This window comes from Mustela putorius, unplaced genomic scaffold, assembly GCF_011764305.1.
Source record: "Mustela putorius furo isolate JIRA1106 unplaced genomic scaffold, ASM1176430v1.1 tig00000095_pilon_pilon_pilon, whole genome shotgun sequence".
NCBI classification, from domain to species: domain Eukaryota; kingdom Metazoa; phylum Chordata; class Mammalia; order Carnivora; family Mustelidae; genus Mustela; species Mustela putorius.
Genome location: NW_025421280.1, coordinates 16647845 through 16667220, shown reverse-complemented (window position 1 = coordinate 16667220; position 19376 = coordinate 16647845). Strand labels below are relative to the sequence as shown.

General features: G+C 38.5%; 1 protein-coding gene across 7 annotated transcripts in view; it reads right to left on the bottom strand.

Moving 5' to 3' along the window:
- ERC2 (ELKS/RAB6-interacting/CAST family member 2) overlaps nt 1–19376 on the bottom strand; it is a 923400-nt gene that overhangs the window by 524637 nt on the left and 379387 nt on the right. For all 7 annotated transcript variants that reach the window (XM_045078756.1, XM_045078755.1, XM_045078764.1 and 4 more), the window contains one exon: nt 15441–15608. In XM_045078756.1, coding sequence (XP_044934691.1) covers nt 15441–15608 — 168 coding nt within the window. The remainder of the gene's footprint in view (nt 1–15440; nt 15609–19376) is intronic.

The window sequence follows — 19376 nt, the reverse complement described above, 5'->3', positions numbered from 1 at the left end:
ATTCTCATTGAGGTTCTCTCCATCCCCTGCCCCCACCCTCACAGCCCCCAAAGATTTGTGGAGACACTGAATTAGATGATTTACTCAATTCCAGATATTACAGCTATTGAATTCCTTTCTTTAATCTTGCACGTCCACCTAGAAAACGATAAAGATGGCCTGGCATGATTTGTTCTGTACTCTCGTAAATTTATTATTAATGTGGAGTCAGTAACCTTTACTTGCCTGCTCAATTCTTCCCAGCCATGGTCTTTATCTTGAGGAATTCAAGTTGCTTGTTGCTACTGACATCTCTTATATTCCTCAAGCCTTTACTCTCAGTTAGAAAGAGGCAAGTCCAGAAAGATAGCTCTCTGGCAGCAGGCATTACTGTACATAAATAACAACAGGATTGAGCAGATCTTATATGCAAGTTTGCCAAAAGATGTCTGAGCAAATTAGTGCCTCCCATGTACTGTGCGGCAATTTTAATAGCTAAAGTTGACGTTCTTGATTTTTCTTTCAATGCAACAGTCGGATGGTGTCTCAAGCCCTCTCCCTGTCACAGCTCATCACTTTTGTAAGCATTTCGGACATTATTTTCTACCTTCTTCCTCTCTCCCTGGGCTAGACTAATCCACCCTGACACTCCAATTGGGAGACTTATCTAACTAAAATAGTTTGTCAACTACCATAACACTTAGTACAGTCTCTGCTTAGTTCCCACATCCTTGATCGTGGAGACTCTACAGAAGGAGGGAAGGGGCTTTCGGAAATGAGTTATTCAAAGAAAAAAAGGCATTCAGTTTAAAATTCTAAGGAAGGGGTGGTGGTACTGATGTGAAAAAATACATAAACTACACAGAAATGTGTAACAAATGCTTGAACTATAAACGGAAATGAAATACTAAACCAAAGACACAATTATAGTTCCTCAAGAACAGTTTCCGAAGAGTTTAGATTTGAACATGGCAAATAGCATGTATTTCCTTGTGACAACTGCCATGTTTACCATAGACTTAAGTCAAAGTTAGTGTAAACAGAGCAAATATATACATTACTTTGGACACAGAACTACATTCTATATCTGTGATATTCAGTCAACTGCTACGCAAATTTTTCTAAAGAAAGGTTTAAAATAAGACAAAGAAAAATATACTGATATGCATATAGACATGGATTACTGTGAACACCATAAATTAGTGAATAAATGTTTCATGTTAGTTACAGAAAGATTTTTTTCATATTATAAGCCATAAATCTAAATTTTCCTTAAGGATAAATATTCATTTTAGTTATTGCATTATGTAATAAAAATGGATAAATATTCTCTATAGATTTAAGAGATTCCATTTTTTCCATTTTTTCAGTTTTTATTTAAATTCCAGTTAACATACAGCGTCACATCAGTTTCAGGTGTACAATAGAGTGATTCGATCCATCCACACATCACCCCATGCTTATCACAAGTACACTCCTTAAAACCTATCACCTATTTAAAAGCCCAATTTGACTTTTAAGAAAGAAAAACCTATTTTGTTATTTCTTTAAAGATATAAATATAGTACTTACATGTAAACTAATGATTTAAAAATAAAGCAGTACTGTGCATTTACAAATAAAAGACAGACAAGATAAAAAATTAAAAAAAAAAAAAGGATAAAAGGACTCTTTCTAATTCAGGCTTGAAAGCAAACCATATACCTCCACACACTTCAGAATCTAGTGTGAGCTTTCTGTGGGAATCTGGTGCTCACCAAACTCACATGTTTAAAGGAACTGGCCATGAAAGTAACACCTATGACACCTGCTGGCCAAACCAGTGCTTATTATGAATGCTATAGTAGAGGTAGGTTAACACAAACTCACCCCTATTGCAAAATAATAATGATAGAAGACCCTCTTTTCTCATTCTAAACACAAAAAAGTGCTAGTTTGCTTTCCTTCTGAAAATAATTTAATGTCACCCTTTCAACACAACATAGCAGACCATACACACGCACATGTGCACACACACACAAACTCCACACCCCTTTCTCTATTCTTCAGGGACTTTTCCTTTAGTCCATCACCAGAAGGATTGATCCTTTCTGACTTCCAATGTAACTACTAGTTTAGCATCAAGGCTCTGGATTCTGGTCTTAACTCTGACTGGAGCTCACCTGGGCAAATGCATGTCATTTCTGGCTCTCAACATCCTCAGCTTCTCAACTGAAGCTAAGTTGGACTAGGCTGTCTCTCAAGTGTTCTTGCAAATCTGACTTCAGCACAACTTCCCAGATAAAAGGCCTGGGTGGTTATGATACAAAATGTTTCATAAATAATAGCACTTATCTTTAGAATGAACTATTGATAAAGACTATAACATGAATGAATTTCAAACACATTATGCTAAGTGAAAGAAGCCAGATCCAAAAGGCTCGAACTGTGTAATTCCATTTCTAGGACATTCTAGAAAAAAGCAGAACTATAGGGATGAGGAACAAATTGGTGGCAAGGGCTGACTGCATTGGAGGCACCAGGAGAGAGGTTTCTGAGGTGACAGACCTGTCCTTTATCATGATTATGAAGGTGGTCACACAACTCTCTGCTTTTGTCAAAACCCACAGAACCATACAATACAAAGAGTGAATTTTACTGCGGGTAACTTAAAAATCAATTTAAAATGGTTTTTATAAAGTAAGTCCACTTTCTTTCCAAGTTCTTTGGAAGAGTTGATGGATCTAGCATTAAACTCTGATTTTTACATAAAATAATAATTTTGTTATGTACCAGCAGGGCCGGGCACTTGAGCCACTCAACAAATACCTCTTGAACACATAGTATGTTGAAAAGAATTGAGACTGAAATCGAGATGTAAGCTTATCCTCATTCTAAAGATAAGGAAAATGAAGCAGAGAAAAATGTAAGTAACTTGCCTAAGTTTAAAAAGCCCATAAGCTGAGACTCAAAACCAGTCCTATCACAGTTCCATGTTCTTAACAAACTAATTCTGCAATGCATGCATGTATATGTACATGTATATGTAGTATATGTTTATGCATAAATTTTAAAAACAAAAATAGAATCATACTGTGGTAGTGAAGGTATAAGAAAACAGGCATTCTCTGATCATCTGCTGTATATATGTATCAGAAACAGTTTATCTCAATTAACAAATTAATGTGAATATCTTTCTATGTCCTTGAATATCCTCCTATAATATAATTTCCATTGGCTAAATTTCCATGTAGGTATATGCCACCATTTATTTAGCCACACAGACCTCTACTTTATATTTTCACTGATTGCCAGAAAAAAATAAAAATAGAGAACTAGCTATGAACAAAGCTGTGGTTAAAATCTATGCCAACCTCCTTAATTTTTCCTTAGGATGAATTCCTAGGTGAAGAATCAGTAAATGGTAGCTTTGGTCAACTGCCCCACATTTGTGCTCCCCAAGCTACCTGCCATTTCATACCTGCTTCTATCTCTTTCAAAGAACATTCTCCTGCAACCTCTAAAGAAAAGTTGGTAACATGGAATGGTAGCAAAGGATCCTTGCCTCTGCTTCCACCTGGCCAACCTTGTCTATGTTTCTACCTATTCACAAGTTCACAAATATTCATAATTTGGAGAAAGCCTTAACGTACGTATGATACTCTTCACACACTTTTCTAAGTCTGAGTATCATTTGCAACCTAAAGAATATAACTTCACATTTCAATACTACAGAAAGACATATCTCTACCACAAATCATATGACTTCTTCCAAGTCATTCAGTACTATTCATTTGAGCACATCCTGTTTGCTTAGCTTTGCCCTATTCAAAATTTATTCACAAAAAACTACCAGAATGCAGTAAAACTGGGAAGACCTCACCCTTTGGAGCAACTTATTTACTACCTACCTAGACAAGAGGAATGTCTAAGGCAAACAGTAAATAAAGCCTAGAAAAGAAGTATCCTTTGTTCACCTCCATCAAATATTTGGAATATATTTCTTAAAAATTTCAGTTGCCATGTAGATTGTTAAATGGTAGAATTGCTGCTAAGCTATAATAACTTATGATCTACAGCAGAGCTCATCAAACTAGTCTCATGGGCCAAATCTGGTGCACACCCTGTTTTTGTAAATAAAGTTCTATTGGAACACAACCATTCCTATTTGTTTACTTGCTCTGAACTGTACCAGAATTTTGGACAGATTTGTTCTCCCATTACATTTCAATTTTCCAAATAACACATACGAAGCACCTGCCACATGCCAAGCACTGTGCTTGGTACTAGTAATAAAAAGAAGAGTATGTTCTGTTACTTCCTTTGCTGAGCTCAGGGTTTAATAAGGAAATAGACACGAACATAAAACATTTTTAAAATCTTGGTTATGCAATCTGACATAGCACAATCTAAAAACCAATAAGGGCTCACGCCTATACATTTTGAAACAATGCAAATCCCCCTACAATTATAAAAACTCATCAAAACTCCCATGGTTTCTAAGCTAAGCAGTTAAAGGCATCGGAAACTACTTTTATTATAGTTACAAGCCACACCACTTTAGTGGGCCAGCACTCCTTATCAGGATCCTATGAAGTCCACTACTGTTTACTTGCCTCTGGATTTCTGTAAGAGATTTGTTACTACTGAACAGTTATATTAATATGCACTCGTATTGGTTTTCTCTTGCTGTGTAACAGAATATCGATTTAATGGCTTAAAACAATTTCCACTTATCAGCTCACAGTTCTGTGGGTCAGCAATCCAGAAGTCCAGCACAGTCTGGTTGGGGTCTCTGTTCAGGATATCACAAGGGTGAAATCAGGGTGTCACCCAGAATGAGTATTTTTCCAGAAACTCTACAGAAATTTCTACTTCCAAGCAAAATTTAGTCTCTTGTGGTTTCAGGATTGAGGTCCTTGCTTCCTTGCTGGATGTCAGCAGGAACACTCTCAGCCCAAGGGCTGCCCAAATTCCTTGCCACATGGCCCTCTCTATCTTCAAGCCAAAGAACTTTTTACACAGTGAATCCCCCTCATATTTTGAAACTCTGACTTTCCCATCTCTGAGCGTAGGACCAGATTTAAGGGGTACATGTGATTAGGTCAAACCCACTTAAATAATATCCCTTTCTTAAAGTCATATGGCACCATCTAATCATTGGTGTTGAATCCACCATATTCACAGTTCTAGGCATTATTCAGGAAATGCACACCAGAGAGGTAGGAAATCCTGGGGACCATCTTAGAATTCTACCTACCATAACACTTTTGTTAGAATTGTAAATTACTTTTGTAAACTATATTATACAAGAGCTGATTACACGTTGGTGTTATTGCTCATTCTCAAAAATCAGCAATCTAAAAAGGAGGTAAGTGTGATAAAATACTATGATGAAGGCCGCAAAACGCCATAAACTGTGCCATTAGTTTAAAATTCAGTTTCTGTGAAAACAGTCTTTTTAAAGCAGTTAGATCTTTCAGTTTGCAAACGGTACAGTATAATCAGGTAAGGATAAAGCAAAAACAAAAAAAACCCCCAAAAAACGGCAAGGAGACTGCAATATCAGAACAGTATTACGGTGCCCTTTACCACAATGACTGTGGCATCATATGCCCCAAGAACACATCATCCCTAATTTACATTTATTCCTATGGGAATAATTTCCTATGGGAAACTTTTTATATATTATAAAAAGTTGTGAATTAGGAACTTCTCCCTACAATACAACATGATAAATGCTAATACTGATATGTGCAAACTCTTCACAGCAAAGTAGAATCCACTGCCAAATACAGGATAAGTAAAAAAGACAGACAAGAAAATTTTTCTTCCCACATAAATAAGGTTGATTTAAATCAAATGGCCTGGGGAGTATGTGGGAAGACAAACGGAATCATCTCCAGACTGAAATATGCGAAGGCTCAACTACCTCTAATCCCGTATCACAAAACAACAACAGCTGGTAGCTGAGATTGACAGATGTGTCAAGATGCCTGTACCCAGGAGCAGCCACTGTCAGGGCACTCTGAGCATTTTTATTTTAAATCTTCAAGGGATTTTGCAGGTAATTATAAACAAACCTTAAAAAAAAAAATCCATCATTCTGAAATTAAGTACAGAAATAAGATCTTAACCCAGAAGCAAATATTTATTTAAAAGAGAATTTGCCTCCCCTGGCTCAGGATCAGCTCTTTCATTGAATAAGAATCAGTTCTCAGCATGATCTGGCCCTGAACTGCATTTTGAAATAACACAGATAATCGCTCCTGCCACTTGCAAGTCACAAGGGACAGGAAGAGAATATTTATAATCTGGAAGTCAAAGTGACTCTCAAACCTTAATTATAAAATATATTTTATTGCAAGAAGACATAAAGAATAGAAAAACATCTAACTGTAAAAATTTTTCCTCAAATGGGGCAGGGGAGTGTGGTCCATTTATATTAAATTACTTTTACTTCTAATTCCACCAAATGCACTGTATTGCCTCTTCCACTCAAATCTTTGCAAATCTTATCCTCACTGCTTTGATGGACAACATCTTGTAATACCTCAGCTCTTGATTTAGTCATCAACTTTTCCAGAAGTCCTCCTTGACCATTTCTACTCCCAATACGTGGGGAACCCCTCCTATGTATACCATGTACCTGGCTGGCATCGCACAGAGCACACACTGCCCTGTAATTGAATCTTTGGTGTGTTTTGTTTTGTTTTCTGAGTGTGAGCTCCTAAAAGGCAGAAATTATATTTTCTCCAGTAGCTTATGTAATCCCCAGTGCCCCTGCCTGTAGGGCATCCCAGTCATTACAGATGTTGAATATATTCTGTTGGATGACTGGATGATACAAGGGGAGGGAAAGCAAGATGGCCAGAATAAAACAATGGTACCCAAGGCCTCAGCTGTCACAGGGGAATGAAGAGAAGAAGAAGGAAAACTGTCATCAGAGCCCAGCCCTGTCACTAATTAGCATTGTGACCCTAAACAAGTCACTGTATCTCTCAGGACCTCTGAGTCCTGAGTGGAAAAATGAAAACACCAGACCAGAAGGGTCCCAGGTTTTCTGCTCTCTCATATCTTTCTGTCTTTAGTGTTGTCCATGCTTCATCAGCATCCCTACTTTTACATATCTTTTTAAAGTCCAATAATATTGGGTTGTGTTCAGTAGAGCCAGTGGGTAGTGGTACCTGGCTGACTCAGTCAGTTAGGCATCTGACTCCTGATTTTGGCTCAAGTCATGATCTCAGGATCCTGGGATCAAGCCCCATGTCAGGCTCAATAGGATTCTTTCTCCCCTCTCCTTCTGCCCTCCCTCACCCCACTCATGCTCTCTATTTCTTTTAAGATAGATAGATAGAGAGATCAAACCAACAAGCCAGGGAGTAGAAAGATCCACCTAATTGAGGACAGTGACTGTAGTTGATGAAGGAATGCCTGAATGAATTAGCAGGCTTCCTTAAATTTTTTTACTTGCTTCTTCAGAAAGATAACTTCCTGGTTCGTTTGCTAGCAAAATATCATTTCATCAATGTCATCACTAAGAGAGGGCAACTTCAAATCCCTTAGCAATCCATATGAAAAAGAAGGCTGGTAAATTTACTGCTTCATACAGAGGCATAGGTTTACCAAAGAGGCCAGCCACATCTCTACTCAAGAGTTGCAAAGTGATCTTCAAAACATAATAGACTTCCTTTTTTTCTTTTTTAAGGTATTTATTTATTTGTTTGTTTATTTGACAGAGAGATCACAAGTAGGCAGAGCAACAGGCAGAGAGAGAGGGGGAAGCAAGCTCCCTGCTGAGCAGAGAGCCCAATGTAGGGCTCCATCCCAGGACCCCCAGACCATGACCTGAGCCAAAGGCCAAGGTTTAACCCACTGAGCCACCCAGGTGCCCCTGGACTCCTTGCCAATAGAATCAATTGGTTAAAACCACCAACCTGGTTTTTGCCTAGGTCATTGCTAACCTTGGGCAAATAATTCCAACCAAGAATAGGAGGCACACATGCTTTCTGATTCCTTGTTCTGTGAAATTTAATTAGTACTAGAAACTTTGTCACCAACTTCAAACCATGATAAAAATGCAATATATTAAATGATGCCAGAACAAAGATGTTCTGCTGAGACCCACCAACATGTAAACACCAGTAACCATACAAACACAGAATACATGTAGAGGTTTTGTTACATAATGCAGTAAGTTAGGATTTTCTTATATTTTCTAGACTGAGGAGGTACTTTTCAAAAAAATTGGCAAATCACAAACACTAATCTAGACAATACATTTTAGCTACAAATATTTAAGCAACATATTAGTTAAAACTACATTCAGCCCACAATGAATAATATTTTCTCATCTCAAATTACTAGATAAAATATATTAAAGAAAATAGTAAAATGTGAATAGATACATCAGATTTTTAGCACCCAAGGCAACTAAAATCAAGCACATTTAAAAAGAAGATTAGCCTTAAGGGGCACTTTTCCAAATGACTAGAACACTGGCATTAAGCCAAAGAAATTTAAATGGGGTGATACCTGCTGGGTGACCCAACACTGCTCTGTCCAAATAAGATGTTTTATTTCTATTATATATTCCCTAGACCATAGCTGACCAGCACCTCTCCCTAAATTAGTTGATATGATCAGTGTAGTCAAAACAGTTTTAATAATTCTAATAATTTTAATAGTTCAAGAATGTTATATATACATTAAAAATATAAAAGGAGAAAGTAATAGTAATAGTTCAAATATTATACATGCTCATATACACACATACAAGATGTCTACCTCTGTAAACTTCTTATAATGATGCCAGAGAAAAAGTATAGCTAAAAATGTTAATTAGAGTAGCTGAGATAATATTCAGAAATACTAGAGAGAAAAATGTCCATTAAACAAAGTAAAAATCATTTTAAGAGAGAGCCAAGATAAGTTGGACAGTCCATACATGGGAAGAAATAGATTCCTGTAGAGTCCTTTTTGGAGTGGATAAAATTATTTGCTTTGGAGGGCAGATGTCTCTTGTGCTTTGCAGGATGTTTAGCAGCACCCCTGGACTCTACCCACCAGATGCTTGCAGCAATCCCCCCTCTGCTGTGACAACCAAAACTATGCCCAGACATTGCCAAGTGTTCCTGGGGGTGGGAAGTTTGTAAAGGGTCTCCCAGCTGAGAACCTTGCCTTAGAACCACAAGGACCCTAGTTGCAGCTCCAACACTTGGATGCCAGCCCAGTTCCTGGCTTTAGATGCAAAGTGAGCCCACCTACACCAAGGTCAGATGGTAGGTGAACAGCTCACTGCAAAATGGAGCAGCCTCCCAGACTACTTCCTCTTGGGACTAAGTGAGGAGTCTCTCAAATCATGAATTCATCTGTGACTCATCCTAGAAAGCTGCTTAGAAGCCTCTAATCACCTTTTGGGTTCTTGTTCCTTTAAGCCAACTACCAAAACAAAGTGAAACTACTATGATGGCAAAAATGGTGCAATCCTTTGAAAACAAAGCAGCAAAAAAAAAATCCAATGGCTTAAAATGGTACGTAAAGAATCTCATGGGGGAAAAATAAACAGAAACTGAAAGTCATCACAATCTTTTTTCTAAAATATAGCTTAACATATATATTAACATATATTTTTAAATTCCTGAACTGATGTTTTATTTTATTAATTTAGTTGATTTCCTATTTTTCATCATACTACTTAGTAATTTCATCTCTGTTTGTTTGGTATTAAATATAGGCATCCTTGTATGTTAACCTCAGGTAAATTGCTCAAATTATAGTTTAGCTAATCTCTAAAAGTTAATGATCTCACTTGCTTCATGAGTGGGGCAGGATCATAAAATAGAAACAGTGTGGTGGTTAAGAATAGCTCCATCGGGGCACCTGGGTGGCTCAGTGGGTTAAGCCTCTGCCTTTGGCTCAGGTCATGATCCCAGGGTCCTGGGATAGAGCCCCGCATTGGGCTCTCTGCTCAGCAGGGATCCTGCTTCCCCCTCTCTCTCTGCCTGCCTCTCTGCCTACTTGTGATATCTGTCTGTCAAATAAATAAATAAATAAAATCTTAAAAAAAAAAAAAAAAAAGAATAGCTCCATCACTTCCCTGCCGTGTGACTTTGGACAAGGTACTCTTTAAACCAGTCTCTCATTTTATTTTTTTATTTTTTTAAAGATTTTATTTATTTATTTGACACAGAGAGATCACAAGTAGGCAGAGAGGCAGGCAGAGAGAAAGGAAGGGAAGCAGGCCCCCTGCTGAGCAGAGAGCCCAATGCGGGACTCGATCCCAGGATTCTGAGATCATGACCTGAGCTGAAGGCAAGTGGCTTAACCCACTGAGCCACCCAGGCGCCCACCAGTCTCTCATTTTAAAAATAGGGAGTATGATAGTACCTATTTGCCATTAGGTTTGTTATAAGGACTTATAACCTAAGGGTACAAAACTCTCAGGACAGTGTTTGATGTATAGTAAGAGCTCAAACAGCAGCAAATAATCCCTTTGTTATAAAAAATTATCATTTGCATGGTCATAATTAACAATGATCGTGAATAATCAATACCTTCATTTTTTCACTCTCACCAGAATACCATGCCTCTAACAATCCAGTAAGTTAGAAGTGAGAACTGGAGGAAGAAGCAGTATTCTCTGCAAAACAAGACAGTATTCTTCATAAATGCTACATTTTCTTTTTATTAAAAAGGAAAAGGAAGCAAGAGTAGCTAAGTTCCCTTACTCAAGCCTTAACACCTTGTTTTATCTTGTCAGGGTAATGGAACCAAGGTTTGCGATGTGGATAGGACACCAGTCATTTCCCCATCTTGTTTTATTATAAATGGGATGGTTCCATCTTGTAGCCTACATAGAACATACTGTCCTGGAAACAAGGAGTGAGTCTGACATTTCACTGGGACAAAAGACTCCTCTCACAGCTAACAATATTCGTGGGTCAGGAGTGGATCTCAAAGTAATTTCTCTTTTCCCAAGTCCTCATTCATTAAGAACTTGCTGATATAATTTTCACACAATGTGTGTTGATTGAGGACCATAACCTGCCAAGAACTCTGCAAGAAGCTGGAGGTATCTTGATGACTACAGTTGGGGCACTCACAGAGATTAGCCATGGAGTGAGGCCAACATTCAGTAAAGGGATGCAGAATTTCAAACTGAGCCAAGAAACAGTTCTTTAAAAGTATAAAACCTCTCCCCAGCCTGCAATGTCAGCAAAGACTTCCCTGAGTAAGTGACACAAGAACTGAGTGGAAATCTCTTGGAACCACATTCCCAGATTCCTTTTATGGCAGGTCTGGTTAGATCCTGCCAATGAGAGACACCTGTGTGAAATCTAGAGCTCTCTCCCAGGACTTTAATCTTAATCAACAGTGTGATGTAAGAGCATTGGGAGGAGGGTGAAAGGGGAGCCATCAGCAGAGAAGATGCCTAACCAGACATTTCTGGTTATGAGATCATGGCACTCTCTCCTTTCTCTTGGTCTCCTACCAAGGTTGTCCTGATTCTTTATCATTCCTAATCTGGTTCTACGGACCAGATACTGGGGCTCTGGATACCCTTGCCATAAATTCCCTTTTGCTCAAGGTAGTCAGAATTAGCTTTTACTATTTGCATCCATTAAGCAATTTGCTTCCAGAAATACACCATGTTGCTCTCCATTATGCATGTCTATCTCCCCAACCACACTGTCAGGTTCCTGAGAACTGGAGAATGTCTTATTTCCCTTCGAGCCTCTATGATGTAGAGTACTGACTGCTTGACACATAAGAAACACTCAGTAAATGCAAAAAGAACACAATTTTCCATATGTTCAAAAAATAAGTGGTTTGCCAATAATAAATATAAAAGTGCAACTGGATGTTTAAACACCAAGAAAGAGCTCAGTTCAGTTAAAAAGTCCTCTATAACTTACATCAACTTTACACTAACATGGAAATCTCAACGTTCTAGAATCATCTCTTCAGATACTGTTTTTTTATAAACTTCATGAAGAAACCCAGTATGCTAATAACCATACTCCTGTAGCATCCTTGCCTCTGAGCCTATCATTATTCAGAATTTTCACTGCCATTCTTCCAAAATGGCAGACTAAAGCTGCTGAAGTGGGCAAGTCCATAGACACCACCCCAGAAGCCAATTCCACTCACCTCTCCCTGCCCTTTCCAACCCACAGGGCAATCTATGAAGCCACATGGGCAGCTAGTGAACTTGGCTTCCAGAGAAATCACCATCTGTTTTTCTACTAATAAAGTACCTCTGCTCTATAAAATGGGACTGAAACCTAGAATGAAAATGGGGATAGAATTTTTGTCCAATTTAGTGGCTTTTTAAAAATTTCTTGGGTAGTAAGTTAATGTTGCATGAGCTACGTAACAGTCTGTATTTGATCTGGTTCAAATAATGCTACCATGTCCTATAATCCTGGGCACTATACACTTTCCAAATGTACAATGTCATCAAGGTTTTATGATATTTCCTACAAAATCTCAATAGCCAGGTAGCACTTCATCAGCTGAAGTTTGAATTCAGGTATGAGAACAGAATACAAAGGCTGCAGCTTGAAAACTGTACTGCTCCTCTGACTTCAGCATCACAGCCATAAGAGGATACTCTACTGAACAATTTTCATACCTGTACATTTTTGTCCCTTACTAAAATAACTCCATGGCTGGGAATTATGGAGTAGAGCCAAAAGTATGGCAGTAAAACCAAAATCCATGCTCAATGACTGCTCTTTTCCTACAAACCCTTGCTCAGAGATACTCTGTCACCTGGTTCTCTGTTTATTCAACTTCACTTCCTTCTTTAAGTAACAAAATGCTCTGAGCACTGTGTTCATGCCTGCTGCCTAGACATGTGACCTATTCACGTGGCTTATGGAGGACACAAGATTTCTGAGACCCAGGACTCTAAAGGCAAGACTGACAGATACGAGGTGCAAGCCTAGCTTCGCCAGGTTAAACATGGCTATGAAAGGAGCATACCCATTTCTATTGGCATCAAAACACAGTGCTGGTTGCCAAAGAGTCTATAAGAAAGAAATATTAAGTAATACTACATGTCTGACATTGACATAAGTTTATTATTTCTTCCATGCCAACACACCCTAATCCAAAGCTTATGCTGTTCCAATCCAGGCCTGCCCTAAAACAGCCAATTATGCTGTATGTGGTCAAAACTCGAAGGAGTCTCCAGTCCCAAAGACAATGTTTCATTGGCCCATTAGCTTCTGTATTAGTTTCACATTTTGAGTTGGTTTCTGAATCCTGTGCATTACTTCTTTGGGGATTATCTCTCCTTTACATGGCAAGTATAATAGAACTCCCTCCCCCACACTAGGTTGCCAGTGGTATTACTTCCTCCTCAAATGGATTGGTTAACACTCAGTGGGGGGAAAAAAAAAAACGAAGCTAAAGAACTGCTCTGAATACACATGAAATATTTCCTAATCCATTATCTACATGGTTTAAATAAGTGGGATTATAATCATGTTCCCAAAAGAGCCATAATATACCATTGGCTTTGTTCTAGAACTTCCAAACTAGCCCCACACCTTTGAGCCTTGCTTTTGGAGCAAAGTATAAAATTTTGCAAAATGTGCACATCAGAAATGTCATTTGCCACTTTTGCATTGAAAGTACCCTCCCAAATTCTTTACCAAGAACATCAATGTCATTTATTCCTCAAGAATAAGAGCACTTAGTCTCAACTCCTTGTAAAACAAGCAATTGTGATGTTCTTCATTGATTGACACCTGGTATCATCATAAAACTTGAGGTCCAAAGGAAAATTAGGCTTATTTTCTCAACTTGTTATAACCACTTTTTTCTATTTTCTCAAAGACAAAAAACCAAAAACTTGCATCTAGGTTGCATGACCTTGGGCAAGCCTACCATAGGCTTCAGTGTCCTTCAGTTTCCTGGGGTTAATAACTGTACACACCTCAAAGGATTATGGTTAAAAAAAAATAAGTCAACATTGCATATAATGAGCATAGCAAAGTATCCAGCATACAGTGTTCAACGTAAGTTCAATAAATGTCAGCTTTCATCATTATTCACTGTTGGGGATTTTAAATGAAAAGTTTTCTTTTGAATCCTTAGTACCTGCCCCAAGAATGGCCCTTCTGTCTCTCTGTTAGTCCTATCTGCCTTTGACAGCCCCATTGATTCAAGGGTCCTTGGTCATGTCTTCTGAGCTCTCTTCTACACATCTGTACCAATTAGCTGGAGCTGCAAAGGGAAGATCAAATTACCAAGCCTTGTCTGTAAAGATTTCAACAGAAATGAATTAATAATATGATCCATCAGATCACCAATACCCTGAGAGTGAGGATGGAAGCCACAGGGGCTGGGGGTTGCTTCAGGGGCATGTGACTTCTATAGCAGCACAGGGAAGACCCCATGCTCAGAAGAGCCCTGGGCTTGGTTTCATGCTCATCCAGAAATTCTCAATAAAGTGTGAATGATTTTCATTTTCCAAAATTATGTAGGTGGTTACTATGACTGGAGAGTTTTGATCAGACTGATAGAAACTGTTTTAAAGGCCTACTCTAGCTTTTATGTTCAGAACAGCCTATAGGAAAGGTACGAGTGGAAACAAAAAATGGCTAGGATGTTGCTAGTATAAACAAGGTGGGAGATGATAGTGGCAAATAACACCAGAAGGAGGGGCCAGTTAGAGTTCATTTGTCAGCAGCCGTAGCCTGGGTGCCCAGCAACATGCCTGTTTATGGCAGTGTCCCAGCCAGCTGGCTCCTCCTGCCCACCACCGGTTCCTACCCCGTTTCAATGCTGGTAGAAAATGGGAATAAAAAAAAAAAATCAGGGTGTATTCCCCAAATCTGGATCCCTTACAACAGAGAAAATGAGTTGCTGAGGGAAAAAAGGAAAGAAGGGCCCTAGCTAGATCAAACGTCTTCTGTGTTAGGTGACTGTACTCAGGAGCTTATTATATATTGTCTCACTGATTCCAATTAAGTAATAGAGGTAAACAATAGTCATCACTCACACACACACACACACACACATACAAATCAGTATGGGTTCAACAAGAGTAAGATGTACTAAAACATACATAAATAAAAAAATGCATCTACAATATCTTAACGACCCACAGAATACATTGCTCAACTCTCCATAAGGAAAAAAATAACTAACTTTTCAGACTTGTAATTATTTTAGATGTATATCTAAATTTGTATAATTATCTCTATATTTAAGCTGGAAAATATAGAAAGAATCATCATTATTTAGTTTTCAGGTAATCAAATAGAAAATTCATCAGGCTATGCTAAAAATGGCATGATACAACAAACAGTAAGTTAAATACCAGTAAGTGAAAAGTTTATATTTCCTAATCTAAAACTTGAAAAAAAAATAGTTTCTTCTCTTCCATGTGCTCAAAAATTTCTCTGAAATGACAGAACATGGATGATTCCAATTCCCAAGCTAGAGGGCTTATGTGAACTACTCACCTTCTTCTGAAGAACATTGATTTTTCTTTCCTTCACTTCTAACATATCCTTCATGTCTCGAATCTCTCCAGCCAGTGTCCCCTTCTCTTCCGTGAGGTCCTGTAGCTGTTTTGTTTTTTTATTGAGAAAAGATTCTTTCTCCTCCAGTCGTAACCTCAGCGCATCTACCTGAAGTCAGGAAAAGGAAAGAAGGGGGCAGTTTTACACAGTGGTCATCAGTAACCATCAGTCATGCCCTGGGAGGGAGCGGGGCAGCAGTGTGGCCTTTTCAGCCCAGCATGGTCCTACCATTGCTCATGCTTATCTCAATGCCATGTGTTTTAACAGCCTGTATTTACCTTAAAGTCCCATTGTGTGTGTATCTGAACAGTGATGCTTTTTTTAAAATCAAAAGTTCTTATGAAATAGTAGTATGTCTCCCTGTTAAGGAAAACAAAGCACATTGATAATCCATTGTGCTGGAAAACAAAGCACATTGATAATCCATTGTACGGGGAGGGCACAACCCTGCTCGGGCTCTGCAGCACCCTCCAAGAATATGGAGAACACAATGAGCCATGCCACAGACATCTGGAAGAACAAGACTGACAAGTAGAGAAAGACTCCTGCATTAGAAAAATACAGGTTGCCAAGAGGAAGGAAATGCTATGGAAATGACCATTCTCCAGTGTTATGAAAGACTGCTTTCCAAATATTAAAGAAACAAAAAAGAGACAAAAATTCCTATTTCTATCTTAGCTCAAAAATTAGATTATTACAATTTCTGCTTTTCAAATTCAGAAATAAAATGAGGAAACATAAGCTTTATTTTTCACACTTAATATTCCAAAGACCAAGTGCAAAAAAAGTTTATGTGGGTAATGTGAGATTTGGGGGTGATGGGAGAATTTAATCCTCACCGTCCATACCAGCAATTTGATGGATAGTAGCTACAGCAACAATCAAGAAGTAGTGAGTTGGCTAACTGAACATAATGAAAACAAACAAACACAATAATAATAATTTAATTATGTTGGGTGGGGGGAGAAGAAGAAGAAGTAGTGAGGCAAGCATGTTACTTAGAAATACCAAAATAACCAGGCAAAAAGAGTTGAAATAGGTTGTCTTGGGGAAGAAGAAACGGGATAGGGGTAAGTAGGAGTCTGCTGCATCTTGTCACAAGTCTTGTTGAGAATTTGTCTCTTATGCTACCAGCAAATAAAATTTGGACCACAAAAAAAAAAAAAAAAAAAAAAAAGACAAAAATTTTAAAAAGAAAAAAGAGGCAGGAATACCATAATAAGCCAAAATAAATAGATATATAAATTCTATCAGGACACAAATTCAAAAGGCAACTTGGCACACTGGAGTGGAGACCTTGGTTTTAGGCTGGGTTCTGCTTCTATCTAGCTATGAGAATCAGGACAAATAACTCCCCTACCAGCCCTCCAGCCTCAGTTTCCCTATCTATGAACAAAAAGGTTGGAACCCCCTAAGTGCCTGTCATTTTTTTTATGTTAAAGGCAAGAATCAGTCTTAGGTAGAATACATTAGGAAAGAACAATGATATTAGAAATAAAGTTATCAGGGGCGCCTGGGTGGCTCAGTTGGTTAAAGCCTCTGCCTTCAGCTCAGGTCATGATCTCAGGGTCCTGGGATCGAGCCCCACATTAGGGCTTTCTGCTTAGCAGGGAGCCTGCTTCCTTCTCTCTCTTTCTCTGCCTGCCTCCCTGCCTACTTGTGATCTGTCACTGTCAAATAAATAAATAAAATATTTTTAAAAAATAAAAATTTTTTTAATAAAAGAAATAAAGTTATCAGAGTAGAAGCTCCCTTTTTTACCCCTTTCCAAGAAAGAAGCACTGAAGTTGTGATTCTTTTTTTTTTTTTAATTTAAGATTTTATTTAGTTATTTGACAGAGATCACAAGCAGGCAGAGGCAGGTGGAGAGAGAGGAGGAAGCAGGCTCCCTGCCGAGAAGAGAGCCCGATGCGGGGCTCGATCCCAGGACTCCGAGACCACGACCCGAGCCGAAGGCAGCAGCTTAACCCACTGAGCCACCCAGGTGCCCCTAAAGTTGTGTTTCTAAAGGTCAAGGGTGATGGGAAGTTGATGAGTAGAGAGTTTTTCCAGTTTTTTTCCTAGAAAGGAGATCCCAGCAAGGGAAGGGGTGAAACAAATGCTTGAAGCCCGGTTGGTAGAAGGACCCTGACCACATTATGAGACAAGATGGACATTCTGTGACCACACAAGGTGGAAACAGCAGATTCCTTAAACATCTGATGGCCATGCCTCTTCTTAGATAAGAACCATAAAAATCTAGGGGCTGGGAAGTGAAGGGGATATAGCCACTACTATAATCTGGAGGCCATCTTTTATGTATAAACTAAAAATCGCATTTCTTTTTTTTTGCCAGATAGGATGAAACCCCAAAGAGATGTTATTCTAGTTTGGTAGATGGAGAGGACTTGAAACAAAGATAGGTCATTTGAGAATCTGGGATGCTTAAGCTTTAGTGCAGCTGGCGTGAATTTTCATTTAGTCAAGGGAAGATCCCCAGGACATGAATATCCCCTTCACTTCCCAGCCCCTAGATTTCTATGGCCCTTACATAAGAAGAGGCATGGCCATCAGATGTTTAAGGAATCTGCTGTAGTGGCTATAAGGGGTTACATTCAATTGTAGAGACTTCCACAGGCTGACCAGGACTCAATGTGAATCTGAGAAGAAACTGTGGTCCCATTAGTCCTGCATTCTAGCTGTCAAAAATGGGTGGTCTATATCTGGAGTAGAGGAAACACTCAACATTCAAAACTGGGATATAAATAAATTACAACACGGGAGGTAGTAAAAGGTGCTGGAGAGAGTTTAGAAAAAGACACTCTGTATGATAAATAATATGCTTAACATTTACTGTGCCTTCTCGCCACAAGTGATCTATTAGTGTCCTGCCACATCTTTCTGAGCCTAGAAGAGACACAACGCTAGGTGTAAGAATGTTTCTCCAGAGTAAGATGGAAAGTAAGGATGGCCACAATCAACACATTGTTCACAACACCCAAACTCTACATGGTAGGAAACAGCCTGTGCCAGCTAAGGTTTTTCTGTTTGGGAATTTATTTTCCATGCACCCAAATGCATTTATTAGCTTCAGAGGAATTTTAATCATGACCTTCAATCACTTCAGCCTACCCTTATAGCTTTGCAGTCTCTTAGAATCAAGACATGAGGTTTAAGGGTCTATTTTTTTAAAAATAAAACTTTGACCTGAACTGCATCCAATTCTAAACCAACATTAGCCCAGTTTGCAGTAAGCAAGTATGACATCATTTCTAAAAATCAAATTTTAACTTCCAGATGGTGCAAAACCACAAGCAGGCACACAGGCCTCCTGATACACAGAAGTTTAAATACAGGGAAGATTAGAAAAGAAAGAATACAGTCAATTAAAAATTTGAATATGTATTTCCAAATTGGGTTCTCCTCACAAATATCTGGACTTCACTCAACAGTGTACATCATTTATAAAAGAATCAGAAAAGCCTTGATGGTTAGATTATATTCCAACATCAGGTAGAGACATAAAAGTTAAAATGTTTGGGAATATGAAATACCTTTCTCTGTCTCTTCACTCAACACCAAATAATTTTAAGGGCCTTGACTCTCTCTCTCTTAAACTTTGGCAGTTGACTCAATAATAAAACTTGGCAAGGCAAAGAGCACCATCATTTCCCAGAAAAACAAAAGAAAATTAGAACTATATGATATAGTCAGCACACAAAGACCCATAGGCTGAATTTCCAATTTTTACATATGACTTAACCGCATGGGAACTAGTCACCTAAAGTTAAAACTAGGACAATCTTTTCATTTTAGGAGAATTACTCATTTCCTTCTGATCCAGTTGAATGTGTATTTGTGTGCGTGTGTGTGTGTGTGTAAGCACTTGTAACTTAG